At 35.7% G+C, this 26,818-nt stretch overlaps 1 protein-coding gene across 1 annotated transcript; it reads left to right on the top strand.

Moving 5' to 3' along the window:
- Positions 1 to 23,409, top strand: UBP8 (ubiquitin-specific protease 8). The gene is made up of 13 exons (XM_006826367.4): positions 1 to 460; positions 1,142 to 1,390; positions 2,384 to 2,525; positions 5,401 to 5,457; positions 5,553 to 5,648; positions 11,596 to 11,961; positions 12,194 to 12,334; positions 12,510 to 12,680; positions 17,147 to 17,404; positions 17,552 to 17,700; positions 21,585 to 22,142; positions 22,350 to 22,623; positions 22,858 to 23,409. Exons 1-13 carry the CDS (start codon positions 348 to 350, stop codon positions 22,987 to 22,989), a joined length of 2,706 nt encoding a protein of 901 aa, XP_006826430.1. The 5' UTR covers positions 1 to 347; the 3' UTR covers positions 22,990 to 23,409.
- The last annotated feature ends 3,409 nt before the right edge of the window (positions 23,410 to 26,818 follow it).

Raw genomic sequence — 26,818 nt, 5'->3', positions numbered from 1 at the left:
AATAAACTTGATCGCTTAAAATTTCATGTAAGAGGCGTCCCATACATACCACGGATCAATATACACGTGTGAATACATAAGAATTTGGTAGGGGATGAGGGAGGATTTTATTTGCTCCTCTATTAGTAGACGACCTCTACAACACATAGCGGCTCCTTTTCCTATACTTTCCTTACCTTGGTTTCTATGTTGTTTTGTTCTGTCATCGCATTTTCTCCTCGGAATACCTCTTAATTCCACTCCTGCCCTTCTCGTCTGGATCTTCACAGATAGAGAAGCAGGCCTTTGGTCTCTTATATTCAATTAATGTGGCTTATTCCTGGAATCCTAATTCTTGTTTTCGAACTATGATGATGAATTATTATGGCTCTTCCAGCACTGGTGATGCTCCCTCTGAAGCTTCTTCTTCTAATACCTCTTATTCTTTAGAAGGCCCAAGAGTTTACTTTGTGCCCTACAAGTAAGTATTGATTCGTTTCTTTCCCCTCTAATTCACAATCTATGAATTGTTTGTTGCCTGTTTATTCTATAATCTTCTGAATGATTTTCTCTGTTGAATTGCGAACCTACGTTTGCGTCAATGAAATGACATCCTAAATCTGAGAAACTCATTTTAGGGTTGACGGATCACAGCAAGAAAAGTTTTCCATCTTTTAACCTGGACTGTATAAATGGCTTCTCCTCTTGTACTTATGAGATTTGTATGAAATGGATATTTCTTGGGTTTGTTTCTGTTATACGGCCTTCTTTTTTTGGCAATGAAGTCGAGTGGCGTTCTGGTGTGGCATCGTAAGTCATGCCTTCCAGGCTAGGCTTCCTCACTTCAAATTTGAGTGATGGGTGGCCATTGGTCATTATGCTTTCAGGGTTTAGTTTCATACAAAGTTACAAACACAGCGTGATGCATACCTAATTTAAGATTCTAAATGGGTTTTTGTTAACACAAGCCACATGCATTTTTCTTATTTAATCTTCTACTATCATTGATTTTAAATCACAGTCTTTTCTCTGTTATTTTTCTTGATTTTCTTATCTGGATCTATGCAATTGTACTCCTTAAACAATCATACTGGAGTCAGATAGCGTTTATCTTTTTCCTTCCTAATCGCCAAGTGTTGCATATGATTATTGTAAATTCAAGGTGGTGGAAAGAAGTGGAGGAGGAGTCTGGCCCCAATGAAGACAAGGATGAAAAGTTTGGCATTTTGTATACTGCATCCCCCCATTCGTATGAAGGTGCATCAAAGTACTTCAATTTCTTTAATAGTGACATAGTTTTTGATCTGAAAAGGGAAGATAATATCTTGTTCTCTGAGCCCAATGGAGAAGATTTCCTGGACAGGGACTGTGTCTTGCTATCTGAGAACATGTGGTTGAAGGCATTGAAATGGTAAAGACTGAATTGGGTTTACTTTCATTTGTATGTATTTCTCTGTCCGGTGTACTTTGTAATTGTTGTTCTTAATAATAAAGGGACTATGATTACAAGAAATATGCATCTTCTTGGGAGATTATAAGACGACTGAATCTGTTATACTCAATACTCGTCAAAGATATACTAATAATGTAAATCACAGCAGTGGTGACTGTAGTTTATAACATTACACTCATGCAGTTAGAGTACTTGGAATGTTATTGGAAGCATGTGTAATTAGTAAACTTTGAGCAATTATATGAAAGAGTTTTAAACATATTTTTTTCTTTTTTTTGGGGATTTAATATGCTGCGATGAATATGAAAGTTGCTATTTGTCTTTTTGTTTAGTGGCTTTGATAAGCTATTTTTGAAAGTATCTGTTCTGGGGAGATGGCAACTTCTGTTTTGTGTCGTATACTTTCTTTATGATTCTGTTAAGTAGTTTTGCTTGTATTAGTATGGACTACCTCTGAGCTACTATAGATACTGACGGACAATCTCATTGAACTTTATACTTGATTTTGATGAGATAGACTCTGTGTGTTTGTGTCTATTTAAAATTTAATAGATGTGAATTTAATAATAAAATTAATTATTTTTGTTAATTATGAAATTTTGCACTATCGGTTTACCTTATCCATTTAGATAGCTAGTGCATCAAAGGGGGACAAGTTGTGAAATGAGAGTGAGACCACGATTAACTGGAACATTTGGAAGAAGGATAAAGTTTCAACCTAGAATTCAACTGTGACAAAATGTTCTCTTGAAGAAAAAAAAAGAAAAGTGTGTTAAAATTTGGTAGGCAAATCTGGTCATGTCACCTGCAAAATGTGAAGGGATCTTCATGGGCATTCTGTTTGTGACCAAGAAGTTTCTGTATAATTTCTATTGCTATGATGTTGTTGCATTATAAATTTCTATTTCTATTAATTCGATTTGTCTAACTTTTTTAGTATTTTATTTGCAGGCATAAAGAATCAAAAGCAACAGCAGGGGATGCAGGATTCCTCTCTATGGCAGATGATGCTACCTTTGATGTTTATCCCTTGCAACTCCGTCTGTTTGTTATCCGAGAAGCAAATCTAATGACTGCTAGAATAAGCAAAAAGGTCTGCCGTACTATTCTTGCTTTTTGAATTTTTCTTGTGCTGGTCTCTGCTATTATGTTGATTCAGTTTATATTCCACCCATGGTTGTGTTATATCATACTTTATTTGTCACTGATATCATGTAAGGGAATTGGCGAAGGAAAAAGTTTATATAAGGTTGCAACCTTAAAATGTAGAATTACAGATGCACCTCAAAAATCTATCGGAAAAGGTTGTTTTGATGTTGAAAAACCCTCTAATTGATCATCTTAACATCGAGATGTATGAACATGAAAAAAAAAGATTTTGAGTCCCAGAAATAATGCACCTTGCAACACATTATCTAGACCGTCCATTTTCAAGATTTTCATATATTTATAGATCTACTTGATTTTAACCATTTTTTGACTTTAAAATTTTATGATTAGATATAAAAATAGATTTTCAGATAATCCTAAGAATGTTTTACACCAAAATTGCACATCATGATAAAATTTGGAGGTGTGCTTTAATTGGATTGTTTAAGGTTGCAACCGTATTTTATATAGTATTGTATATGTTTATATTCTGTATAAATGCAAACACGTCGTCAACCATCCAATGTCAGCAATGGGTGGTTGGGGGACATCATTTCTCCACTCAAAAGCCCGCAAAATATATTTTGACAGCATGGCATGATAGACAAATATGCACGAGTTTAAAGAGTACTGGAGAATATGATGGACTAGCAATACCATGGCAGATTCTTTTTTGTTATTGAGGCTATCTAATAAAACCTTGTTTCATCGATAAAAAAAAGATAAAAAGTGCCCAATCTCGCGTGGAATGTTCCAATGTCATTGCATTATTGTTCGACACATAGCTAGAGGTAATCATCATAATTAATCTGATAATCTCTCTTTTTCTGTTTCTCGCCAAGCTCTAAAAAATTGCCCATGTGTGTAAGTTATATGTGGAACGTTTTATCGTGAGTCCTGTTCAGTGTAACATGGTCACTGGCACAAATATTGATGCCCTACATGTATTGTAGTGTCTGATATAGTAACTAGAAAATTGTTGGCATGGTGACCATAAATAGATAATATGAATGCAATATAATTATAATGTTTCCATTAAAACATAATAATACATTATAGTAGTATTACTTTTGTTAAATTTTTTTGAAGTTATGCCATAAATTTATTTATCTATATCATTAGTGTCTGTGTGTTTTGGGGGGGGGGGTCTAAGAAAGGTGGATAAAGGAGTTGGGTTGTGTTAGGTCGGTAGCCAGCATAGAACTTTACCACCTCTTATCATGAATCACGAAGAGGAACATGATTTAAGTGGCCGATCCCAAATAATTGGGATAAGGCTTGCATGACGATGATGATGATGATGTTCGTGTGTGTGTGTGCATCTGCATGTGTGTCTATTTGTTGGATCCCAAATTTTGCACACATCATCTCACTTAGGCAATTAAAATAAACATGAAAATTGAAATCATACAAGAATGGGAGAAAACTAGTCTGCCATTTTCAATGAATGCAGGTCGTCCATTTGATGGACAATGGATCTTGGCCTTAAAGAACTCGATCCTTTCTATTTATTTTTCTGAAAATTGTTTATTTTTGAATCAATGATATGCAAGATTTCAGCCCAAATAAAATTAGTTGTATACCATAAGGCCATATATCTTTGGTACAAGGAGGTCACAACTCATAGCTCTCACATGTCAAATCTGATAACTTGTGGTGTGTCACAAAGTTCAAGAAAACTTCTTTTGAACTTTGAGCTTGATCAATGGCACACCTGTACCTGCTCGATTTCAATTCTAATGGCCAAGGGTAATTGTGACCTCCTTGTGTACCAAAGATAAATGGTCTTAATGTACTTCTCCAAAATAAATTCCCTCTAACAATGTGTTTTAGCCAACAGGCTTATAGAATATCTTCTATGATACGAAGTTTACTACTATGATATGGTGTAGACTTTTAAAATTTAAGTAACACTTTATTCATACATAGAATTCTCAGAATATACATAACCAAATTCTATAAAATCATATTTAATATTAACCAGTTTACCCTACCTTGTTTATGGTATAAAAATTTTAACAAGTGGGACCATGGGGTAGCACTGATTACATAACATAGAACTTTGATTTTTAGCAGTTATTTGTGTTATTGGTACTGGCATTTATAATTATTAATGTGATGGAACCATTGGAACATCACAGCAGAGATTTGAACTTTACTTGGATGAATTTCAGCACACAGGTGGGCAGCCACAATTTCCAGTCATTGTGCAACATACTCATGGCGAGGGCAACATAGAACATTGCATAATTTTATTCTTTAGTTGTATTGGTTCAATTGCACTTCTTGAAGTATTCAAACATTTGTGATACACCTATTGGCTTCTCTGAACTTTAAATGGTTCATATCTAAACACATAAAGGTTTCGAAGGCTTGGAAGTATGTGATGTCCATATGTTTTGGCCCTTCTTATATCCTGCTTGTTTTGGTCTTCTTTGATATGTTTTAATAATGGAAATCAAGATGATTTGGCTCATGGCTGATGTTACTCTGACCTGTATTGATATAAGGAATTGTTTTACTGGGTAACTTTTGAATAAATTATCAAATTAAGACTCTTGCGGACCTTCTTTCCTTCTTGGAAAGAAATATCCTGGTATGAATTGAGAGTTTATCCTAGTTTAATGATATTGATTTTATCCATTTGTGATATTTATTGAACAAATTAGGAATCAAAGTTCTATAATTGAAATGTGATATAGAGATCTCGTTCATATTTTTCGTGCTTGTAATATGGCTAATCTATCCTTATCTGTTGGTTCTTTGAATAACGAACTGATTTATTTCTTTTAACTATGCTTTAAAAAAATGTCTCTCAGGATAATGCTGTATATTACAAGGCGGCCTCCAAGATTTTTAATTTTGAAGATGAACCTGTATGTTTCTTCATCTTAAATTCAATTTCTTCCTTGTTTCTTGTGTGCTTTAGAGTTTGCCGTTGGTTTCATGCTATGTCTTGGTTCTGGAACAGATGCGAATATGGGATTATTCTGGGCAGACGGATATGTTTTTCAATAGTGAGGGAGATGAGGTGCCTAAGCATTCTTCACGACAGATGGATCAAGAGGTGACCACCAATCTGACCTTATGTTTTCTTTGGTAATAGATGTTTTCTACAGTAACATAGTAAACTGCAAGCTGGTAACTTGGAGATGTGGCAGTCATTTGGGACTTTGAGCCTACCTTATATTTTCTGGCTCATCATTCCTGCCATCCTTTCACAGTCCCATCTGATTGTATTACTACATACTTGCAGTATTGCTGTGCATATATGATTTGTAACATTATGTACTCAATGTTCTATTATCTGGAATATGTTTCACATTTTTGGTCCTCTGATGGAACTGAGAATCTAAACATGGCACCATTTTGATTTGCTTCTGTTGACATTGCTGTTTCTTTTGTTGGTTCTGCTGTTTTTGTTTGTTATTTTCTTTCTGAATATATCAATTTTAATATTAAAGATTTTGGTTGTCGTCGTTGTCATCATCCTTTTTTTTATTTGGTTGTTGTTGTTGCATGAAACTTTATACAAGAATTTGAATCATAACTTCAGTATTGAGCTTTCAGGTTAAAGGTTCGTTGGTTACAAAATAGATTGAATTACTTGGGAAGAGCTTTTTTTTATATTGATTTATTTTTTCATATTTTAATTTGGTTATTTATATATGGGCTATGTTACATAGAAATTGGGACGTGTGTTTACTCGTGACATAGATGCAAGTGTCAAAAATGTGAATCCAAAAAAAGACATCTGGACACGATATGTCTATACAATATTTGGGTGCCTATGTATATGTGCATGTCTACATAGACATATATTGAAATTCATATGTAGTTCACAGTTTCATTTACATATTCAATAATTCATATGTCATAACAATAGTAAAGCATCAACTAATAATTAAATTAAATTAATGGTCCAAAAAATGTTACTTTGTGAATCATAATTTTATTCGTCAAAAATTTCTTAACACTCCAATGCAAGGTGTCATAACAATGTGAGAATAAACGAAAAGCTATTAGCTAATAAAACTATTAGTTAATAAATTTTTTTTATTGCATAGCTATTGAATAGGGTTCTAATGTATTCATCCAAAATCACATGATCGCACCACTAGCAACCTCAATATAAAAACGGCATTTCTAAACAAAGAAATGCCAAATTCCAAAACCGAAACGTGTCAAGAAAAAGGGACCCACCATTAGACACTCCATAGACGTGTCATATGCATTTCTAGAAATTTCGACGCACATGTTTGTGTCCACCAAGTATTGACTCGTGGGCAGACCTCGGACACATGCGTCCATATTTCATAGCTTATGGGCGAGGTTTGTATAAAGTGCCCACCTTTTACTATGCAGGTAAGGCGCAGCATTAAAGCTTGCCGAAAGATTTAGTTATCGGAAACTTTATGATGGTTTGAAAATCCATGTTCAACCCTTTTTATGAAATCTAAAATACTTAAAGCAGTGTAAAATGAGTATTATCTATGAACACTTCAAAATCTTCAACATAGACGTTCCAGATAACTTGTTACAAGATGAACCATTTTTAGGACTTGAATTTTTCTTTTTTTGTTTGTATCATACATCCCCAGGTCGAGATGATCAATTGAAAGGATTTCCAACTTCGGAACTCTCTTTTCTATTGGATTTTTGAGGTGCACCTTACTTTTATAGTATAAGGTTGCAACCTTATATAAACCTTTCCCTTGACTTGACGAACCTGACTCAACTGGACTCAGGCTTGTCGAAAGTTCAGATCCTGAGTCTTCAATCACTGTTGTAATTGGTAGATGGATTTTTAGAACTTGCCCAAGTTGACTTGGACTCAGGTCAGGTACTTGGGCTTGGCAGCCTGCCAAGCCTGGAACAAGTACATGTATGTACCCTGTATAGTAATTGGGCAACTATTACACATATGCGCCTTACTACCATGCAAACTTGGGCCGACTTGCTCGAGTTTATGCAGTACTCGAGTGAGTTGCTGCAGTACTTGCTTGAGTGCTAAAGTGGAGACCTGGTTCTTTCTGTTACTGTGAAAAGGAGTAATTTGTGTTTTGGGTGAGGCTGATCTTCTCTTTGAGCTCATGGCGATGAAACAGTCATTGTGGGTTCATTGGTTAGATTGGTACTTCACTGTGTGATGTCAACCTGATTGAGGAGGGGAAATTCCTGTTTTGGTGCAAAGGATGACATGAGACAGCCGAAGTGCATCCATATTGAAGAAGACCCTGTCGGAAACCTAATTCCATATAGATTTTGCTCTTGGGAAGTACGAAAATGTTTGTAGAAGAGTTGAGTTATGTCCACAGCAGTTGCAAGGGCCTGTACATGTCTCATTTTAGAGGGCCTGCACAAAGCTGATTTGAGCCAACTTTGTGCCTTTAGCAAGGTTTTTGCCTGATTTATCTGTTAGAGATTTGAGAGAAAGCCATCACATTTGTCGGATTTGAGTGATAAAAAATTTCTGCTATATTTTTTCCCGATTTCAAAAAAATTGCGTTTTCTTTGCCTAGGATGGCTGTTCTTTGATGAAATTTGATATCTAAGGCTATTGTTGTGTTCCATATCCAACCATTGGCTTAATTTTCACAAAACAACACAAAAAATAGGATTTAAGAGATTCCAAATTCGGATATACTGTTCATCAAGATTTTCAAGAGCTCAATTTTCCTAGATTAGGACTGTAATTCAGATCTAGTCTCGTGTTCGATTGGGATTGTGTGAGTAAGCTTTGACAAGTATTTGAGGCTTCAATTCGCATTCAGCTCGAATATTGGGGATCAGCCTTGAAATTTTGTTTATGTCTTTACTTTTCTAATTGAAAATTATAGAATTGGTTTATTTTTGACGAAATCAATTATAACTGATTTATAACATTTCCTATATACTTTTACATTTTTTTATTTTTTTTGTTCTTTTTTTCCTTTTTTTGTATATTTTCTGATTTTGGCAATCTGATAACTTCATTTTTTTTTTTTATTTCATTTTTTATATACTTTTTTGTTTGTCTCTTTGGAATTTTTTTTTTTGTGCTCTTTCCCTGTGTTTTCTCATTTGCTGGTTTTTTCATTTCTTGGTCCCTTTTTACCAGCTCTAGCAGGACTACGACAAGTTAATCCAGACTTGCCCAAGTTACTTTGCTCGGCAAGGGGTTGAATACCTTTGACCGAGTTGTAGAATCGAATGGTTTTGGCAATTGTTTAAAAACTATGTTTACTCATATGTCATAAAAATAGGCTCCGTGCATAATCATCTTTTTATGGAGCTAAAATGATGCAGGACAAAATTGTTATAATTGTTAATTTTGCTTAATTTCAAAAGATGTATATTCTGATTTTAGTTTTAGGATTTGCTTTTCGGGCTAGGGGTTTTAGGTTTTAGTTTATTTAATGTTCCAAGGTACTGTTCATGTTATTATTCATGGCTACTGTTCACATATTTCTATTAACAGGGGTATTTCAAGAATTTCAGTATTGTTTAGGACTATTTTAGAGTCTTAAATGTTTACGTTGGTCTCAAGTTAATTTTAGGGTTTCATAGGTTTATAAAAAGGTTGAATGTCAAATTTTGGGATGCTTATGTTATTGGAATGAATTTTAGTTTATGACAGAAGAAAGTTCTTCTGTGGCTTGTTTTACAGCCATGCTTTTTCTTTATTATTGCTAATTTTTAGTTGTTTGGGGTTTGGGAAACAAGGTAGATTTAATTTTCCACCTTGTTTATAGTTGTAAGGTTTGGGAAATAAGGTGGATTTAATTTCCCACTTTCCTTACTGTATCAATTTGGTATCAGAGCACAATTTTCTTTAACAATGAAGCAGGGAAATTACAGTTAGGTCTAAGGTTTGCTGATTTTGGCCCAAAATTTACCAAATCAACATGGATCTTGTTGTTTTCAACAAGTTTTTATTGATTATCTATCTAGGACTTGTGATTTCGACGAACCCAGGGTAGAGAGAAAGAACTGTGGAGGGGGATTTTATAGCCCCACTTCGTGATCTCCGAGATGAAGAAATTGATGAAATTAAAAAGTAAGTTTAGAAGCTAGCGCAACAGTTTGCGAGCATTACTCATGGGCATGACAATGATCTTTCCGCCCAAGAAAATGTCAAGTATCACCCTTTTCATTAGCGTACTCCATGAAAAGAGTTGAGGAAAGAAGAAAGTGATAGAAGACCTAGACGTGGGGAACATCACTCTAGGGTTTTCAATTTGTAGGGCATTCTTAATTTTGACATAGTTCGTATCGAAAATCAGCAGGTTGTAGATTGGGATCTTCCACCCATCTTCGATACATACGTAGATGAAGAATAAGATCTTGTAGGAGATCCAAACTACAATGATGATCAAGATTTCGTGGTTAAACCAATCTTTGACGAAGATAAAAATGATGATCTCAAGGATATTGAAGAGGTGGAGTATTAAAGAGATTTAGGGTATTGGAATCAGTATAGCACTGTAGAAGTGTGGTCTAATAAACAACAAATTGTGGCCATGGTTTTAGAGCCTAATGAGATAGATGTCAAGAAAGCCTCAAAGACTGGAAAATTGAGTTTGAAGTTTCCTATACAATTTTTAATATGCGTTTAGGGATAGTCAAATTTGGTACGTTTATATCAATTCCTTAGTATACTTATTAGGATCCGTTTCTTGGGGATTTCTTCTTACTACGAATAATATTTGAGCAGACCAAGAAGGTTGAAGAAGGCGATTTTGATGCTAAATTCATCTTAGCACATTTTAAAACTTGAGGATGAGTATTCTCCAACTAGGGGAGAATGATGCAAGACAAAGTTAGTATAATTTTTAATTTTTCTTTAATTTCAAGATATGTATATTTTATTTTCAGTTTTAGGATTTATTTTTTGGGTTTTTAAGTTTTCTAGGGATTCTAGGGTTTTTTTATTTATTGTCACAAGTACTGTTTATGCATTCATGCGTTACGGTTTGCAGGGGTATTTTTGAAATTTTATAATTTTTTAGGGGTATTTTAGAGTCTTAAATGTTTACTTGGGTCTCAAGTTACTTTTAGGGTTTCATAGGTTTAGTTGGATGTCAAATTTTGGGATGCTTATCTTATTTGAGTGAATTTCAGTTTACGAAGAAAGTTCTCTTGTGTTTTACAGCCGTGTTTTTTCTCCATTATTGCTGGTTTTTACTTTTTTGAGGTTGGGGAAAAACAATGGGTTTAATTTCCCACCTTTCCTTCTTGTATCACTGAACATGGCATACAAAGTATGACCCTAGGTATATCACTCATCATTATCCTCAATAAGGCGTGCTAGTGATTGGTCCAGTCATATGAAAATAAGATGTTCAAAAGATTCAATGTTAGTCTATCTGTAATCAACTATCAATTAAACTAATGCTGATTATTTTGACTGTGGCCTATAAGTAGCACTTTCTAACTCATAATATAGGAGGAGGTCGTTCCGCACTGTCTGACATTAATTACATATTTCTCGATAGCTACCAAATTCTGAGAGTCCGCGAAGACTGAGGACCCAGACATTGGACATGCTTGAGTTCGACTTGGCTCATGCTTAGAAGTTCAATTTGCAAAAATTGTAAAGGAATGGGCTTGAGAAAATCCTATAGAGAGCTGAGGTTCCCTAGTGGGTTGCCTGAGTCCCTTAGAGTACTTTCCATGTCTTTTAAGTGTGGCTTATCCTTGCTATTACGTGCCCTTTGGAGCTGCTGGAATCTGAATTTATTTTCCAGTTTCCAGTGATTTTCTTTTGTATTTTTAGTTTATAGGAGGTGCCTTAGCCGTTTCTTCAGCCCCTTGAAGCTTGTTCACATGTTCCTATTGCCAGTTTGTTCTTGGATTTCTTTACTGTTCTTTGAAATTTGTTAGAGTGACAATTTTGGCATCTTCTTATTGTCTCTACTAAAAGATTTAAACTGCAGGCACGGAGTACTATGTTTTTGAGGATTCCTGATCTTTTGTCAATATGCTTCTGAAACCGTTCTTCTAATGGTTCTTGTTGTGGTCTTTCTATTCAGATGCTTCTGGAGTTGCAGGTTTATGGACTTCCAGAGCTAGTGAAAAGTAAATGTGAAGGAAAGAAAGATGATTTAGCAATTCAACCGTATAAATCGGGATTTTCTCTCACAGGTGGGATGTTTATGGGCAATGGAAGCATAGCCAGTATTGATACGGATTTCGGTCTTGCAAACCCTTTGAATTTAACATTCAGTGGAAGCTCTGGAAGAGAGGGTTCTTTGGGTTTGACAGGACTGCAGAATCTGGGAAACACTTGCTTTATGAACAGTGCACTTCAGTGCTTGGTGCACACACCAAAGCTTTTTGAATACTTCCTTGGAGATTACAGCAATGAAATTAATCAGCACAATCCATTGGGCATGGACGTAAGTTGTCTTGGATTTATGACATTATATTTTGGAGCATTTCATTGATTGACCATTCTAAAAAAAAAAAGCATTTCATTGATTGAAACACTTTTTGTAGATATGAAGATGCATTATGCTTTTGCACGTACTTTTTGGTTCTGGTGCAGTTGTTGTTTTACTTGGTAGGAATGTATTGAAGTTCTATCTCTAATTTTTACTGTTTCCTCACTTTTGCCTGTTTTCTTAACAGGGGGAGCTTGCTCTTGCATTTGGACAGCTAGTGAGGAAGTTATGGGCTCCTGGGAGAACTCCAGTTGCACCGCGAGAGTTCAAGTCAAAACTTGCTCGTTTTGCACCGCAATTCAGTGGCTACAACCAGCATGATTCGCAAGTTAGTGATATTAGCCTTGTTAAAAGCTCATTTTTGGGATTAGTTGTAGTAAAATTTAAATTTCTTCTTACTTTCATCAAAAATAAAAAATTCTTCTTACTTTGTAAACTTATGAATTTTTGTTATTTGCTATTTTGGTAAGGCATTTGTTTATTTGTGAGTGTTCCCTCTTTAGGAACTCCTTGCTTTTCTGTTGGATGGGCTCCATGAAGATCTAAATCGTGTGAAAAGCAAACCTTACATAGAAACAAAGGATGCAGATGGTCGACCAGATGAGGAAGTTGCTGACGAGTATTGGCATAACCACCTAGCCCGCAATGACTCAATAATTGTTGATGCATGCCAAGTGAGTCCTGTATCAGTTATCTAATGTGCTTGGGTGGTATGTTTTTATATGTTCTATGACAAGTGCACGTCACTCTTCAACTTTGCATAATGTATTGCAATAGAATTTGATATTTTGGCTCCAATAAAATGTTACAAATGTTGTACTCTCACTTTTTGCCTGGTTAGTAAGATTTGGGCTTCAGGTTTTCATTTGTTTCAATGTGGTCTTGCTTTCTTTTGAGAGAAAATCTATGGCCTTTGCCATCCATTGTACACCATATGCATAGTCTCTTAATTGGACAATATCTATGATGGGAATTCTGGTTCAGGTTGTTGCCCGATATGTTAAGTGTATAGAGGGAATGGGAAGGTGGGTGTGAGCAAACAATAAGAGAAAATGCATGCTCCAGGTTATTAAGTAGGAAAGGTTGAAGTTTTGAGCTTTAAGATGCATGGTGCTACAATTTGTTGCTGGAAATGGTGGGCTGTGGTGGAAGGAGAGATAGTGTGGATGTAGTTAGAGGAATGTCACTTGGTTTTCTGTTTGAGGACCTGGAATTGGTCAATGTACCCAGATGAAAGAGATCTTCAGGATAGAAGACCAGGGTGGTCATCTCTGAAAATTCTGTCATTCTAGTGCATTATGCCTAGGAGTCACGGAAATACTGTCTAAGGGTTAATATAATCGAGGTCCAACTCGAGTGAATGTCATAGAGGACCTTGGGTTTGTCTTGCTGCGGTCAATACACGCCCACTATAGGCCTGACCATGGCCAATTTTAGAAGAGCAGCCTAATAGTCTCCATTTCCCTCAAATTTGGTAGAGGAACATATCCAAACTTCAATAGCCTGTCTACAAAATTTCAGACTGTTCGAAGTATCATTTGGTATGATATTCAATTAGTTGTGGTCAAAATAGCCCAAACTATAGCCCGTACATAAACAACTCTAGAAAGTGACCTTCCTTGAGTCTGATCAATCTGAAAATTGGTGCTTGTGCTAGAGGAGGTCCCAAAACATATTGCACCAAAATTTTAGAGTTCCCCAGCTATGAGAACGAATATTGATTGTTGGCTAGCACATGACAGTGGCGAAAAATCAAAATCGCCATTTTATAGCTCTGTTTGAGCTTGAAATTTATTAAGTATGCTGAGAAACATCTCGGAAACTTTGGACACCATTAAGGGCATCTGTCAAATTGATCTCCAGTCAAATGCCAGGAAGAGCCGCCTGACTGCCATTAATTTTAGAAATGGCCAAAAGCTGGGATTTATGATATTCTTTTCGTGTGAAATTGGTCGAGATGTGGTGGAATGTCTCAAGAAACTGCTCCCCAAAATTAATGTAATTTAGACACCATTTGACGAATTTATGATATCCACATCTGCCTCGTCTTAGTAAGCAGCTTGACTCTGACAAAGATCGAATGCTAGGTTGTGGTCAACAAACCACCTTAATGGTCTGATCTTGAGTTGAAATTTTGCAGGTTAGTAGGTAAATGTCTGAAGACCTACAAGCAGTCTCTTAATTTTTGACCATGCCCAACTTTTGTTGACCCTTCTTATGACTCGTGATTTGGGCCAAAATTTTGCAGGTCGATAGAGGATTGTTTTAAGGACCGTTCCAACTAAATTTTATGCAATATGGACTCTATTTAAGGGTTATGGTGCATTCTTTACTGCTAGAAGGTGCTGCCTGACAACGGCCAATTTTAAGGGTAATATATCTCCCAATTTTTGGAGCTATTTTTTGGGATCCTTGCATGAATGGGAAGCTCTTAATGTGCCTTAATGCCCTAGGAAAGGATTGGGCTAATAAATTCTCATTTTTTAAATGATTTCGAGAAGAAAACCTCTGCTTTTTGCAGCCTACTCTTGACCACAGCCAATTTTCGATCTCTGAGAATCTTGCACCAAATCCGGTTAGATAAATTCAAGATTGTTGGAGAATCTTTTCTAGATAGATATTAACTATTTGGGAACAAATCCAAGCTATTAGAAGCCTCGGATATGCTTGACCCTGATGATATTTGAAAATTCATGCTTATCGTTTTGGAGCATCTGATGGACAAGCCCAAGATGTCCTTGGTATTTGAACTTGGGTTAACCATGGAAGGGCAAGAGGATGATTCTTCATTCTTTAAATCAATTTTAAACTGATAAACTCAAGGATTCAATACACACACCCATCATTCGGGTGCCCCATCTCTTTATCTTATTATAGGTTTATAGTAAATTTGTGCAAAGCACCTCCAAGCATGGGGGTTGCCTTCTCTCTCTCTATCACTTCTTTCCTTTTATTCTCTCCGAATACCTCTTGCTTTCACTTCTCTCCCGCTCTTGCTCTCTCCTAATATCTCTTGCTTTCATCCTTATCGCATCGCTCTTCTGCCTTATTCTCGCTGTTTCGCTGTCTCCCTCTCCATATACTGTCTCTAGCACGAGTGGCTGAGTACCTGATGTGTGACCAACAACTCATTTTTTTTAGTACTTTTTGTTCATTCTGTAGAATTTTTTGTATAAGAGCACCCCGGCTTGTGGGCTGCCTTTCACTCACTTGTCCTGAGGACCTTTGTACTTAATTACTACTAGCTAATATATTGTCACTAATTTGCCAACAAAAAACCAAAAACAAACCCTCAAGGATTCAAATAAATAATCTACATGTGAACATTGTTGCATGCTGACCAACAAATTTGGGAGAGGCATTTTTCTCAATTCCCAGGGATTTCCCTGAGGTTTTCAGCAGTGTTACCACGACTCGTGTCTACACACGTTGATATATGTGGGGATTGGAGACATTCAAGTATTAGAAAACTAAGCAAGAGGACATTATTTTTTTTTTTCATTTTTTTTCTTTTGGGGGTGGGGGGGGGAGGGTGCTCGATCTTACCTCAGTTTGAGCTTGTCTCTTTCAAGCTACTGTTTCTCCACCCATCCAGTTGGTTAGGAAAAGGGAAACTATATTTCACATCATAAAAAATAATATTTTATCATGTCTACTCGTATTGACATTTTAGATCAATATGCTAGACATCTGAGGCACTCATAAACACTGGTTTTTGAACTAATTTGAAGCACATTGGATGCCCCATTTATTTGACAAAGCATTTTGACTCCAAACCTTCATATTTGACAATGATTTGTGATCGAAAATCACTTGTATTTTTAGAATGCCACCTGAATGTGGCCAATTTTTTGAGGAGCTTGATAGTGCAAATGAAGATCGACTTTTCTTCTAGTTTATGTACATGATCTTGAAGCTCTTGAGATGCCTCAATCATTCAAAAAGTATTGGGGTTGACCAATCTTATATGTCGGAGTGATCCAACTTGAAAAATGCTCGTTTTCAAAATCTTGCCTGCTTGAACACGGCCAATTTGCGACTGGGGTTTTTAATTTGAAATTCAACTTTTGGAATTCAAATGGATAAACATCGATCATTGGCGTTTGTATGATCTTAGCATCATTGAGTATGGGATTTGAATGGTGAAAGATGTTCCATCATCCAAATCAATCATATATTTTCTGAACAATCCTAATAATCATATAAAAGGGTTGTAAAATATAAACTTCATTTGAAGAAGATGAACATTTTAAGAGGATTCTCTGGCAAGATGTTTGTAGAGCCTTTCCAGAATCCAGGAAGAACAGAGCATTGATCAAAACTTATTGGTAAGAAGTTGAAATTAAGGAATCATCAAGTGCAGAGAGAATAGCAATTTGGTGCAACTTCATCATACTTTGCAAGGTATACAGATCAAAGCTTCAAAACCCAGCTCAAGAGTTATTCCAACTGTATTAAACAGTTTGGAATCTTTGGATGTCAACGTAACAGGGATCCTGGAACTCTTGTTGCCCAGTAAATCAATTCAAGAAGGCCCAATATTTATATGATCGTGACTGATTTTGATTTTCATTTTTTTATATGATCGTGGCTGATTTTGATTTCCATTTTTGTACTGTCTCTAGCTTTCTTTCATTTGAGTCATTTCTTCTTTTATTTCCTTTTGATTACATTTTTGGTGAATCAAGAAGTCACAGGATTAGTGTGATATCCTAGTTTCTTTGAAATGGGTTCATATTTTTTGGGTATGATATTCTTACTGTCGGGTCCAGAGTTGAGGAAATAGATTATGGTAGTTAGGGCTATGTGCAAGAAAAGGTGATGAGAGGAATGCCTTTTATACTGAGCAGATGGAGTTGTTAGATTTGCAGTTTTGAGTGATCATTTGTGTTCATGTGAGGGGAGATCCTAGAAAAGGATGGCATCTTGCGCTTTATGTAGGCTTTTGAATCTTCTTCAAATTGTAATGTGAGAAGATCTGTGGGAGGATCTATTTTATTATTCAATCCAATGGGGTGGAGGATGGGGAATTAATCAACATCTATGACTTTTTTTACTGGGGTTGACATTTTTTTAGTCCTTGCTTCTTACTTCATCTTATTTGTGTTTCACTTATAGTTGATTGTGGAATTTATGGCAGGGTCAATACAAGTCTACATTGGTATGTCCTGATTGCAACAAGGTCTCAGTCACTTTTGACCCATTTATGTACTTATCTCTACCTCTACCTTCTACCACAATGCGAGCAATGACAATTACAGTGTTTAGCTGTGATGGCAGCACTCTGCCAATGCAATATACCATCAATGTGCCTAAGTTTGGAAAGTGCAAGGATCTTATCCAGGCTTTGAGCATTGCTTGTTCGTTAAGGAGAGACGAGACCCTATTGGTGGCTGAGGTATGCTGTAGTCTGTTTAATAATATGATGTCTTGTTATTGTCGAACTAAAAGTTGATGTTGCAGGAATTACATTTAGCATGAATGTTTTGTATCAGTACTTCATCTTTTATTGTTAGAATGCCTGATTAGCCTTGGGTTCTTGCAGATTTTCTCGAATAAAATACTTCGCTTTCTAGAGGATCCTTCTGATTCAATCTCCTTGATTAGAGATGCCGACATGCTTGCTGCTTACAGGCTACCAACAGATCTTGAAAAGTTTCCATTGGTGGTGTTCATGCATCAGCGTGATGATGAGTAAGATTATCATGGCCATACTGTATTTTATGATGCTTATATTATATTCTAAGGTTATATTTTTCTAGACATGTTATTATCACCAGGAAAAGTCACTAAACTTGAGACAAATTACATGTCTAGCTTGGAGTTTAGAATCTGTAGTATAGTAGTTCGGAATGATATTATGAACATACAAGTTAATGCATTTTATTGTCCTCCCTGTGCATTGAATGATTCCTTAACCATAACCAGTGTTACAATCTTGAGTTGTAGAGAGTTTTCAGATCAAAGGATGTTGGAAAATATGGAGAAGAATACAACTTTAGCCATTTTAAAGTGAATGAGAAATTTAGGAGTTTTGAAGTGAAGGGTTATTTTAACATTTACTCAGTTGGGGAGCAAAAGGAATCTGGTTTCATTCTTGTTCTACCCTTTTTGTGATGTCTTAATACTTTCCATGAGAAACTAAGATAGGAAACTGGTGTGGCAATTCTGTACATACCAACTACACTCCTCACCCATAGGGATACGTAGGTTACAATAACGAGATGAGTGTTTCCCAATTTGATGTTACGTGAGATTCTTTAGCGCAAGTCGCAAGAAATAGAAGCAGATATTCTGTGACCTTAGTGATAGAAAATAGTCATTGGAATCAAATGCTAAACATGCAGTAGAATCAGTGTTTTGTCTGTAACCATGTGAACATTTTTTCAATGTTCTAACCTGCGCATCAAATGGGATCGATTGCTCTTCTCTTGTTCTCTCATAGCACAATGTAATTGGTCACTGCTCACCAGATCCAGGCCATCTGCATACCCCATTCCTCACGTTGCATGCATGTGGCCTAGCTTTACCTATTGGTATTAGTTGGTTTCGGAAGTTGCTGTAACATGGGTTAACCAATTAACCGAAAGTTTCACATCATGTAATTCATACCCTGTATTTTTTGGGTACTTTTCTTTTGAGAATGATGAAATCCCCTAGTTGTTTCTCATCTTCCCTTGTAGCTGCAATATGTTTGCAGCTGATTGCATTTTGGCCAAAATTCCTTCTGAGCATGCTTTAATTTACTAAGATTATGATTAAAGGGGCCTGTGAGGTAACTTAAGATCACCAAAATCCGAGCTCAGGGTATTTTAACCCAATAAGCATCATAATTGTCAACTATCCAAAAGCGAGATATTTACATCTTTCAAAAAAGTAAGAAAGGAATTATGTACCATTTCTTTTTTGATCGAAACTGCATTGCTGTGTCAGAGGAGGGATAGCTATACTGATTCGGTGTACTCTAAATACACCCTCGGTACCATATTGACGATCTTACTAGGATAAAAATAAGTAGTTTTCCATTTAGGGGTCGTTTGGGTACCTAGAAATATATTGTCTAGGAAATATATTACTGGCGTAATATATTAGTAACGTAATATATTATTTGCAAATGGATTGTCACTATTTGGGCAGTATCTAGATGCAACTTGGGAAATACATTGCTACAGTTTGGCTATGTCTAGAAGAAATCTGGAAAATACATTATCACCATTTTGGCTAAAAAAATACTGTCTTAATTTTATCGGCGTAAGGTGGTTTTTTTGACATCTTAAAAGTTTATTCCTTCTCTATCTGGCCATAAACTCTCAAATTTACAGGCACTCATCATCAAATTTTCTCTCTTCCAACTAATTTCTCTCTCTGAAATCTGCACGACCATAAACTCTCAAATTTACAGGCACTCATCAACCAATTTCTCTCTTCCAACCAATTTCTCTGTCTAAATTCCGCAGGACCATAAAATCTCAAATTTATAGGCACTCATCATCAAATTTTCTCTCTTCCAACCAATTTCTCTCTCTAAAATTTCCAGGAGCCAATCATCAGAATCCCCTCTCTGACCATAACCCATTATCTCTATTTCAATTTTACAGCACCCATCTTCATAATCTTCTCTCTGGAACAGTGGCGAAGAAGAATAACCTGTGCATCACAGTCCCAACCTTCACCAATCGCCCAATTTCATTGGACATAATGAAATCACCTCTGAGCCTATGCACTGGCATCACCTACACTTGATCGAGCATCCAAAAATGGCTTGACAATGGCAACAATATTTGCACTGCAACTAACCAAATCCAGCAACAATATTTGTCCTGCAAATTGTGAATAATCAGGATTTCTTCGTGGGTCCATGGACCAGGGTGTTTTCTAGGGTGAGGGGGTTTTCTAGGCTGGAGTATGGAGTATCCGTTAAAGCAACAGTCTCAGGGAGAAGACCATGGCTTCTCTGCAGCTATCCGTCATTAAATCCCATAAACTTAGCTTCATTAAAACCCAAGTAAAGGTCTCTAAACCCCATCAAAAACCCTAAACCAACAAAACCCATATCCAAAAGGTCTTACATCAAAACTCCCCAAAAGAAGAGCTCACCCTTACGATCCCTCTAGGACTCAGATGATGGATCCCTCCTAAACTTCTTCATGGAATACAAGGCCTGAGCAAAGAGCTCCGCAACATGTTGTTGAGAATCAAGGACCATCTCTTTGTGGGTCCATGGACCAGGAGCTTTTCTAGGGCGAGGAGAGAGGGCTCCGGCTCTGCATCTCCTTCAGGTAACGAGGAGGAGAAGGTGGGAGCCGTGAGAGCCATGGGCAGAGAGAGAAGATGGAGACAAGGGTTGCATAGAGAGAGAAGACAGAGACTAGGGTTGGGTAGAGAGAGAAAGAGGAAGCGAGCTTTATTTGTATTAGAGGAAGTTCACACAATGGATTCCCTGTCAGGCGTGTAATAGATTTTTTAGCCCTTCCTGTGCATAATGGGTTTCATGATTTTTTGGAAAATATCGGGTAATCTATTTCCATTTCCTTATTATTAAAGTGTACCCAAACAATGTAAATCTCATATTTTCTTGTAATCTGTTTTCATGTAATAGAGGTACCCAAACGGCCCCTTACTGATCACTATCTTTTACGAAATCGATCCCTATTGAATGTACAAGAATATATGAAGTTGAGCATGTTTGGAAGTACAAGAGAACGTTCTTTGGCTGATATTATTATCAGTATTTGATACTGGGTCATTCATAGCATTGTTAGACCTTCCCTATTCATTGCAGGTTGGTTATTCATTAGAGAGGCTTTGCTTACGATGTGTTTGGAAGCCCTCGACCGAACAACTATTTCACAGAGAGCCGACAAGGGATTTCATTAATAACTGGTCGTTTCGATTCATTGGAACGACTTGATGAATTTAGTAGATCCTTTTAGGAGGTCCCAATAACCATAGATAGAACCTATCCGATTTTTCTAGTGAGATGGTTGGCTGTTCACTGGCTAGCTATACCTCCCGTTTTTTTCTTGGGGTCAATATCAGCAATGCAGTTCATCCTTCATATGTCATGCTTTTGCTAGTTATTATGTAATTACAGGGCCTCACAATTCTCGTACTCTATTCAAGTTTGTAATAATGCCAAGTACATATACTACTGTTTTTAAGTACATATACTACAGTTTTAAGATATAAGTACATATTCATGAACCTTATTTTCCTTAATGAACAAAGTATAGAAACCATACTGTTTGTAAGCGAAGCCTAGCTAACCTGGGGTACTTATATAGAGTCGATTGAACTGCATGAAACAGGACACAAATGGCTTCACTATCAGAGTAAATCTGCTTTAGATTGAATTAGACTGGTTGCACTGCATTTTTCTTCTCTTATGATTTCTTTATGTACATTGAAAATTTTGTTCTATTATTCGTAGCTTTTATGCATTCCATGTCTGATGTCTCTAATCTAGAGGCAAATTTAGTTGCCTTTGGTAAGTGGCAAATATATTATATCACCCCCAATTTCCCAAAAAAAAAGAAAAAAAAGAAAAAAAAGGAGAAATAATGTCACCATGAATGCAGGTTTTCCCGGAGTCACTGGATATCATCTGGGAGGAAGTTTGGTATTCCATTGGTTGCTAGGCTTAAAGGCATCAATGTTTCTCATATTTGCCACGCATATCATAAATTACTTAGCCCATTTCTTATATCAAGAGATTCGGCATCACAAGGTTCTGACACAGAGAAGGGTGCATGTGAAGAAAATAGTACTCTGAGAGAGAGTTTTAATGGCTCCTCCAAACCATATGAAGGGATTGGCAATGATAATACATGGGATGATCATTCATATCGTGATATTGAATTTGAATTTTATCTGACAGATGAGGAGGGTAGACCAGAGCGTGTTGCTTTGGACAAGAGTAAACCGGTTCAGGTCACAAGTTCCAGCCAAAGGCTGAGAGTGCTTGTGTGTTGGCCTGAGAAAGCACCTGCACTGTATGATATCCCTCTTTTGAATACATTGCGAGAGGTGTACAAGCCTGTATTCTTCATGAGGAGACCTGAAGCAGAATCTATTTCTCTGAATGCATGCCTTGAAGCTTTCTTGAAGGAGGAGCCATTAGGGCCCGAAGATATGTGGTCAGTACATTATCTCTGTTGCTTTATTTTTCAAAATTAACCGTTCAACGTCTTACTTGTAGTAGCTTCCTTTGGGTTCTTGTGATCCCACATGGTTGGGCATGCAGTTTGGCATGAATGATTTTGATCATTCAGTAGGTGCTTTGGCACCTATATGATCCTTAAAATAAGTATTAAAGGAAAGCTCTGACACTGTTTCTTTTGAAGGTACTGCCCTGGTTGTAAGGAGCATAGACAAGCGAGCAAGAAATTGGACTTGTGGAGGCTGCCCGAGATTCTAGTTGTGCATCTGAAGAGGTTCTCTTATAGCCATTACATCAAGAACAAGCTGGAGATGTTTGTAGATTTCCCCATACATGACCTTGACTTGTCAAGCCACATTGCTCGGAAAGAGTTACAGTCATCCACTCATTATGAGTTATATGCAGTTAGTAACCACTACGGAGGCTTGGGCGGAGGCCACTATACGGCATATGTCCATGTAAGTTATCTTTATTGAATTTCAGTTACATATCAGTATTTACATTCAGCAATGGAAGATCAAGTTTACAGATTATCCTGTAACATTATGCTAGAAAAACGGAGTACTGAATGCCCAGCGAAGAGAGAAACTTCTAACTTTAAAGCCTCTTTTATTACTCTGTTTTCAAAGTATATACTTGTCAATAAGTGGTTTTGCTTCCCTTGTAATGTGATTGTGGTTGGATTTTTGCAGCATTCAGATGAAAAGGGATGGTATGACTTTGATGACAGCCGTGTTACACCTATTACTGAAGACCAAATTAAGTCATCAGCAGCATATGTGCTTTTCTACCGAAGAGTTGGCGCTATTGAAGGTCATACATAGTATTTCAAGTTTGAAGTCATTTTCGACACTGAAAGGCTGAAATCCAAACTAACAGACGACAAGTTGGAGAGAGAGAGAGATTATCAGGTGAAGCTTTTGCTGCATGCTCCTAATTCTGTCACTGCTGAAATATCCCGGTCGAGGCTGATGGTAGTGAATTAGTCACATAAACCATTCGGGGTTATTTTGAGAGATGACAAGGTTCAGTTCATAATACAGTCCAATTGATATAGTGGGTCGTGTACCTTATTTTGGAGGAAGCGCACCTGTCCCTGTTGCCGGTTTTTGAAGCAATGCTAGTCCCTACCAATTTGTATTTTCCTAAATTCGGGTTTCTCATGTAACCATTTTTGTGCAAATTCAGTGTTAATTGTTTCCCTCTGTGTATACTCTGAATATAAATTAATTTCTTGGGGAAAACAAGTTTTGACGATTTCTCGAACTTTTCCCTCTCCTTTTATTTAATTAAAGGAGACCAGAAAAATCGCATAGGAGACAAAAGCACCTTTAATATCCCCTTAACTATCCAGTAGCAAAGTTTTTCTATTTCTCTGGGTAAAGTAGAGACTTCAATTGATATCAGTAATTTGAAAAGTGTCCGGATCAGTGAATTGGCAGTTTGGTTCGTTGTGCAGAAAACATAGTGAACCGCTGAAAAAACTTGTGCAAAAACAATGAACTGGTAAAAAACGGGTTTGGATCAGTGAATCGGCATTTTTACTATAGCAAAATGCCATTTTTTTTTTAGCAAATCGGCAGTTCTTTTCAAGACCAAGATTATTCTTTATTATATTGATAAAATCAGCACGCGGTGACCAATTTCTAGATCGGACCAAGTGATTCCACGCCGACCTGGCGTTTTTTAAATGACTGAAATTATCTTGCAGGTGTGTGAGAGAGGTCCATATAAAGTTTGTCTTTGAGAATGTTTGAGAGAGTGAGAGGCGCTGGTCAAAATCCATCAGAATTAAGAAATGTGGTCCAAAATGTCTCATTTTCTCGTCCTTTGAGATGGAATGGGTTAAAGGACCCGGTTTTTATGCGGCTAGGCCCACGTATAGAAATGCGAGTTTGGTAATAAATATATTTTTAAATATGATTTCGTCTTAATTTTTATAGAGTATATAATAGGTCATGAATATGAAAAAAAAAATTGAAAATAAAATATAGTAATTATATTAAGTTAGTTACAATTGTTTTTAGATTGACCACCTATTTGCATCCATATTTAATATGGACGCTTTATACCTCTGGACCGCATATTGTAGAAACGTGTTCCAGCCCGCAATTTTTCTGTAATGGAACCACACTTCTAGAAAACTATGTTTGTGACATTTGTATGATTCTAAATTTTGCGCATACTCTCTTCATCCCAATAATCAATCATAATATAATACATTGTCTTTAGTTGAAGAATTTTGAAAGAATATATATATATATATATATATATATATATATATATATATGAAAAACTCTTCTTAACGTCTACAAGCGAAAATGAACAGTGATTTCGTCTACCCTCATCACTATCCAAACTTCATCGCATGATCACAGTTACTAAGTAGTATTTAAATTTTTTTTTTTTCTACAAATCCAAATTACTTGAAATTTGAAGCGTGTATATATCTTAGTAAGGCGCACCTACTAAAAATATGAAAAAAAACAATTCGTAAATTACAAATTAACCAAAATACCTTCGAAAATTTATAGGGGTATTTTGGTTAGTTTATATTTTACGAATTATTTTTCTCATATTGTTATTAGGTGCATCTATGTTCCAAATTTCAGATCATTTTGATTAGTAAAAGAAAAAAGAAAAAAGAAACACTACTGAACAGCTGTGACTGTACGATGAAGTTTGGATGATGATGAGGGTAGGCGAAATCACTGTTTATTTTCGCTTATAGGCGTTTTGTAGTATCTTCTTATATATATATATATATATATATATATATATATATATATATATATATATATATATATATATATATATATATATATATATATATATATATAAGAATGGTGTTCATTTGTATTGGTCTAGCTTTTGTAGGGATTTGTTTTTCATCAAATTCTGGTTCATAAGGTAAACTTATACTATGCTTTTTCCTTTCCCAAAAAGCATTAGGATGCTCACTACATATAGAAGTTTCTATATGTTGTTGTAATGATTGAATTTTTTGTTGTATTGAAGTAATATGTAGTTGTTCTTCAATAATTTTGTATTTAATTTCCTGTTTGAGGGTACAAAGAAATTTTTTTTTATCATTTAATTGACTTTTGACACTATTAAGTTCTTTCAATTTTGGTTTATGTATAAAATTAAATTGTATTGGAATATTTTGGATAACTGAAGATATTCCTGTTTCATTTATAGTTAAAGGATATAGTAGTGTAAGAAATGGAACTCCAAGTATTACTGCTTGGCTGAGTTCTTTTACCATTATGAATGGCGTATCTATACATTGGTGATTGTTACAAACAGAAGCATTTGATAATTTATATTTAATAAATTATCTACTTCCATCGGCTGTATTTAGTATTTGAGTAGTTTTGTCAAAATATTTTGAAGGTACTAGTCCTTCATTAATACAGTTTAAATCAGCCCCGGAATCTATTAAAGCTGTTGTTTTAAAATTACAATCTGGAGCAACAATTATTTTAACATAGACAAACCATTTTTGGACTATTATTTTGTCTATTAGATTTACGGAAGGAAGAGGTATTATTCTGGCTTCTGATGATTCAGGGATATTTGATGATGGATTAACTTTTATTAATTCATCAAAATCTATTCATCTGTGTCTGACTCTTGTTGAGACATTTTTTGTAATTCTAATGATTTAATTCTAGTTTTTAATTGAACTATTTCAGTTTTTATTTCTTTGATTTCTTGTTTAAGATCTGAAACGGTTGGCTCTTTTTGTTGAGAAGTGTGTTGATCACTTACTCTTTTCATTATTGAAGCAAAGTTATATTCATCAGGAGTTTTATTCAGAGGAATTGATTTTGCTTTATTTTTTGTAATATTAATGAATTGAGTAATGACAGATCTTTTTTCATCTGGATCAACTATTTTATCAATAATATCTAAAATGAAATTATTTTCTTGGGTAAGTGTGTGAACATTATGTGTTGGTATTGGACAACTACAATCACCATCTTTTGAGCTGGATGATTGTGTTTCTGAAGCATCAGTGGAATCAGAGGAATCTGTCCACATGAGATCCTCGTCTTGTATTTGATCAATATAAGAATCAGAAGAAGTGGATGATGAAGAATCATAATCAATTATGTTATATAATTTCGATTTTATTGATTCATCTAGATTTAATGATTCTATTTTCTTTTTAAATTTACATTGATGTTTGTAATGTCCTATTTTACCACACTTATAACAGACTGGTAATTTTCTCTTTTTCTTTGTATTGGGAGAAAATTTTTTGATTAGTTTTCTTTTAGATTTTTTATAGTACTTTTTGTCTTTATCCTTATTTTTGGATTTATATTTTTCTTTTTTGTATTTTTTCTTCTTCTTATAGAGCTTGTCAGGCATATTGTTTTTATCAAGGTAATATCCGAATTGTTCACAGAAGTCACCAAGCTCTTTTCGCTTAGTGATCTTTTGTTTATCTAATTGTCTTTTTAATTTCATATCTGTGCATAAGGCTAAACCTTCAGCACATATTTCTGCAGAGAGTTCTCCGAGTGTATAAGATGAATATACAATTATTCCATTATGTTTTTTCCTTAGTCTTTCCTTGACTTTTTCAGCGAATAAATATGGTAGACCAGCTATAAACTGTTCTTTCCAGTGGTCTAACTGACA

This window comes from Amborella trichopoda, chromosome 3 (assembly GCF_054954075.1).
Source record: "Amborella trichopoda isolate Santa Cruz 75 chromosome 3, AtrichopodaSantaCruz75HAP2 v2.0, whole genome shotgun sequence".
NCBI lineage: Eukaryota > Viridiplantae > Streptophyta > Magnoliopsida > Amborellales > Amborellaceae > Amborella > Amborella trichopoda.
Note: the sequence above shows the minus strand (reverse complement) of the source record. Positions and strands in the feature narration are given on the sequence as shown.

Coding starts and splice junctions, on each gene's coding strand:
- UBP8 (XM_006826367.4), top strand. CDS start 348: ATGATGATGAATTATTATGGCTCTTCCAGCACTGGTGATGCTCCCTCT. Junction 1,391..2,383: donor TGGTTGAAGGCATTGAAATG/GTAAAGACTGAA, acceptor TTTTATTTGCAG/GCATAAAGAATCAAAAGCAA. Junction 12,681..17,146: donor TAATTGTTGATGCATGCCAA/GTGAGTCCTGTA, acceptor AATTTATGGCAG/GGTCAATACAAGTCTACATT.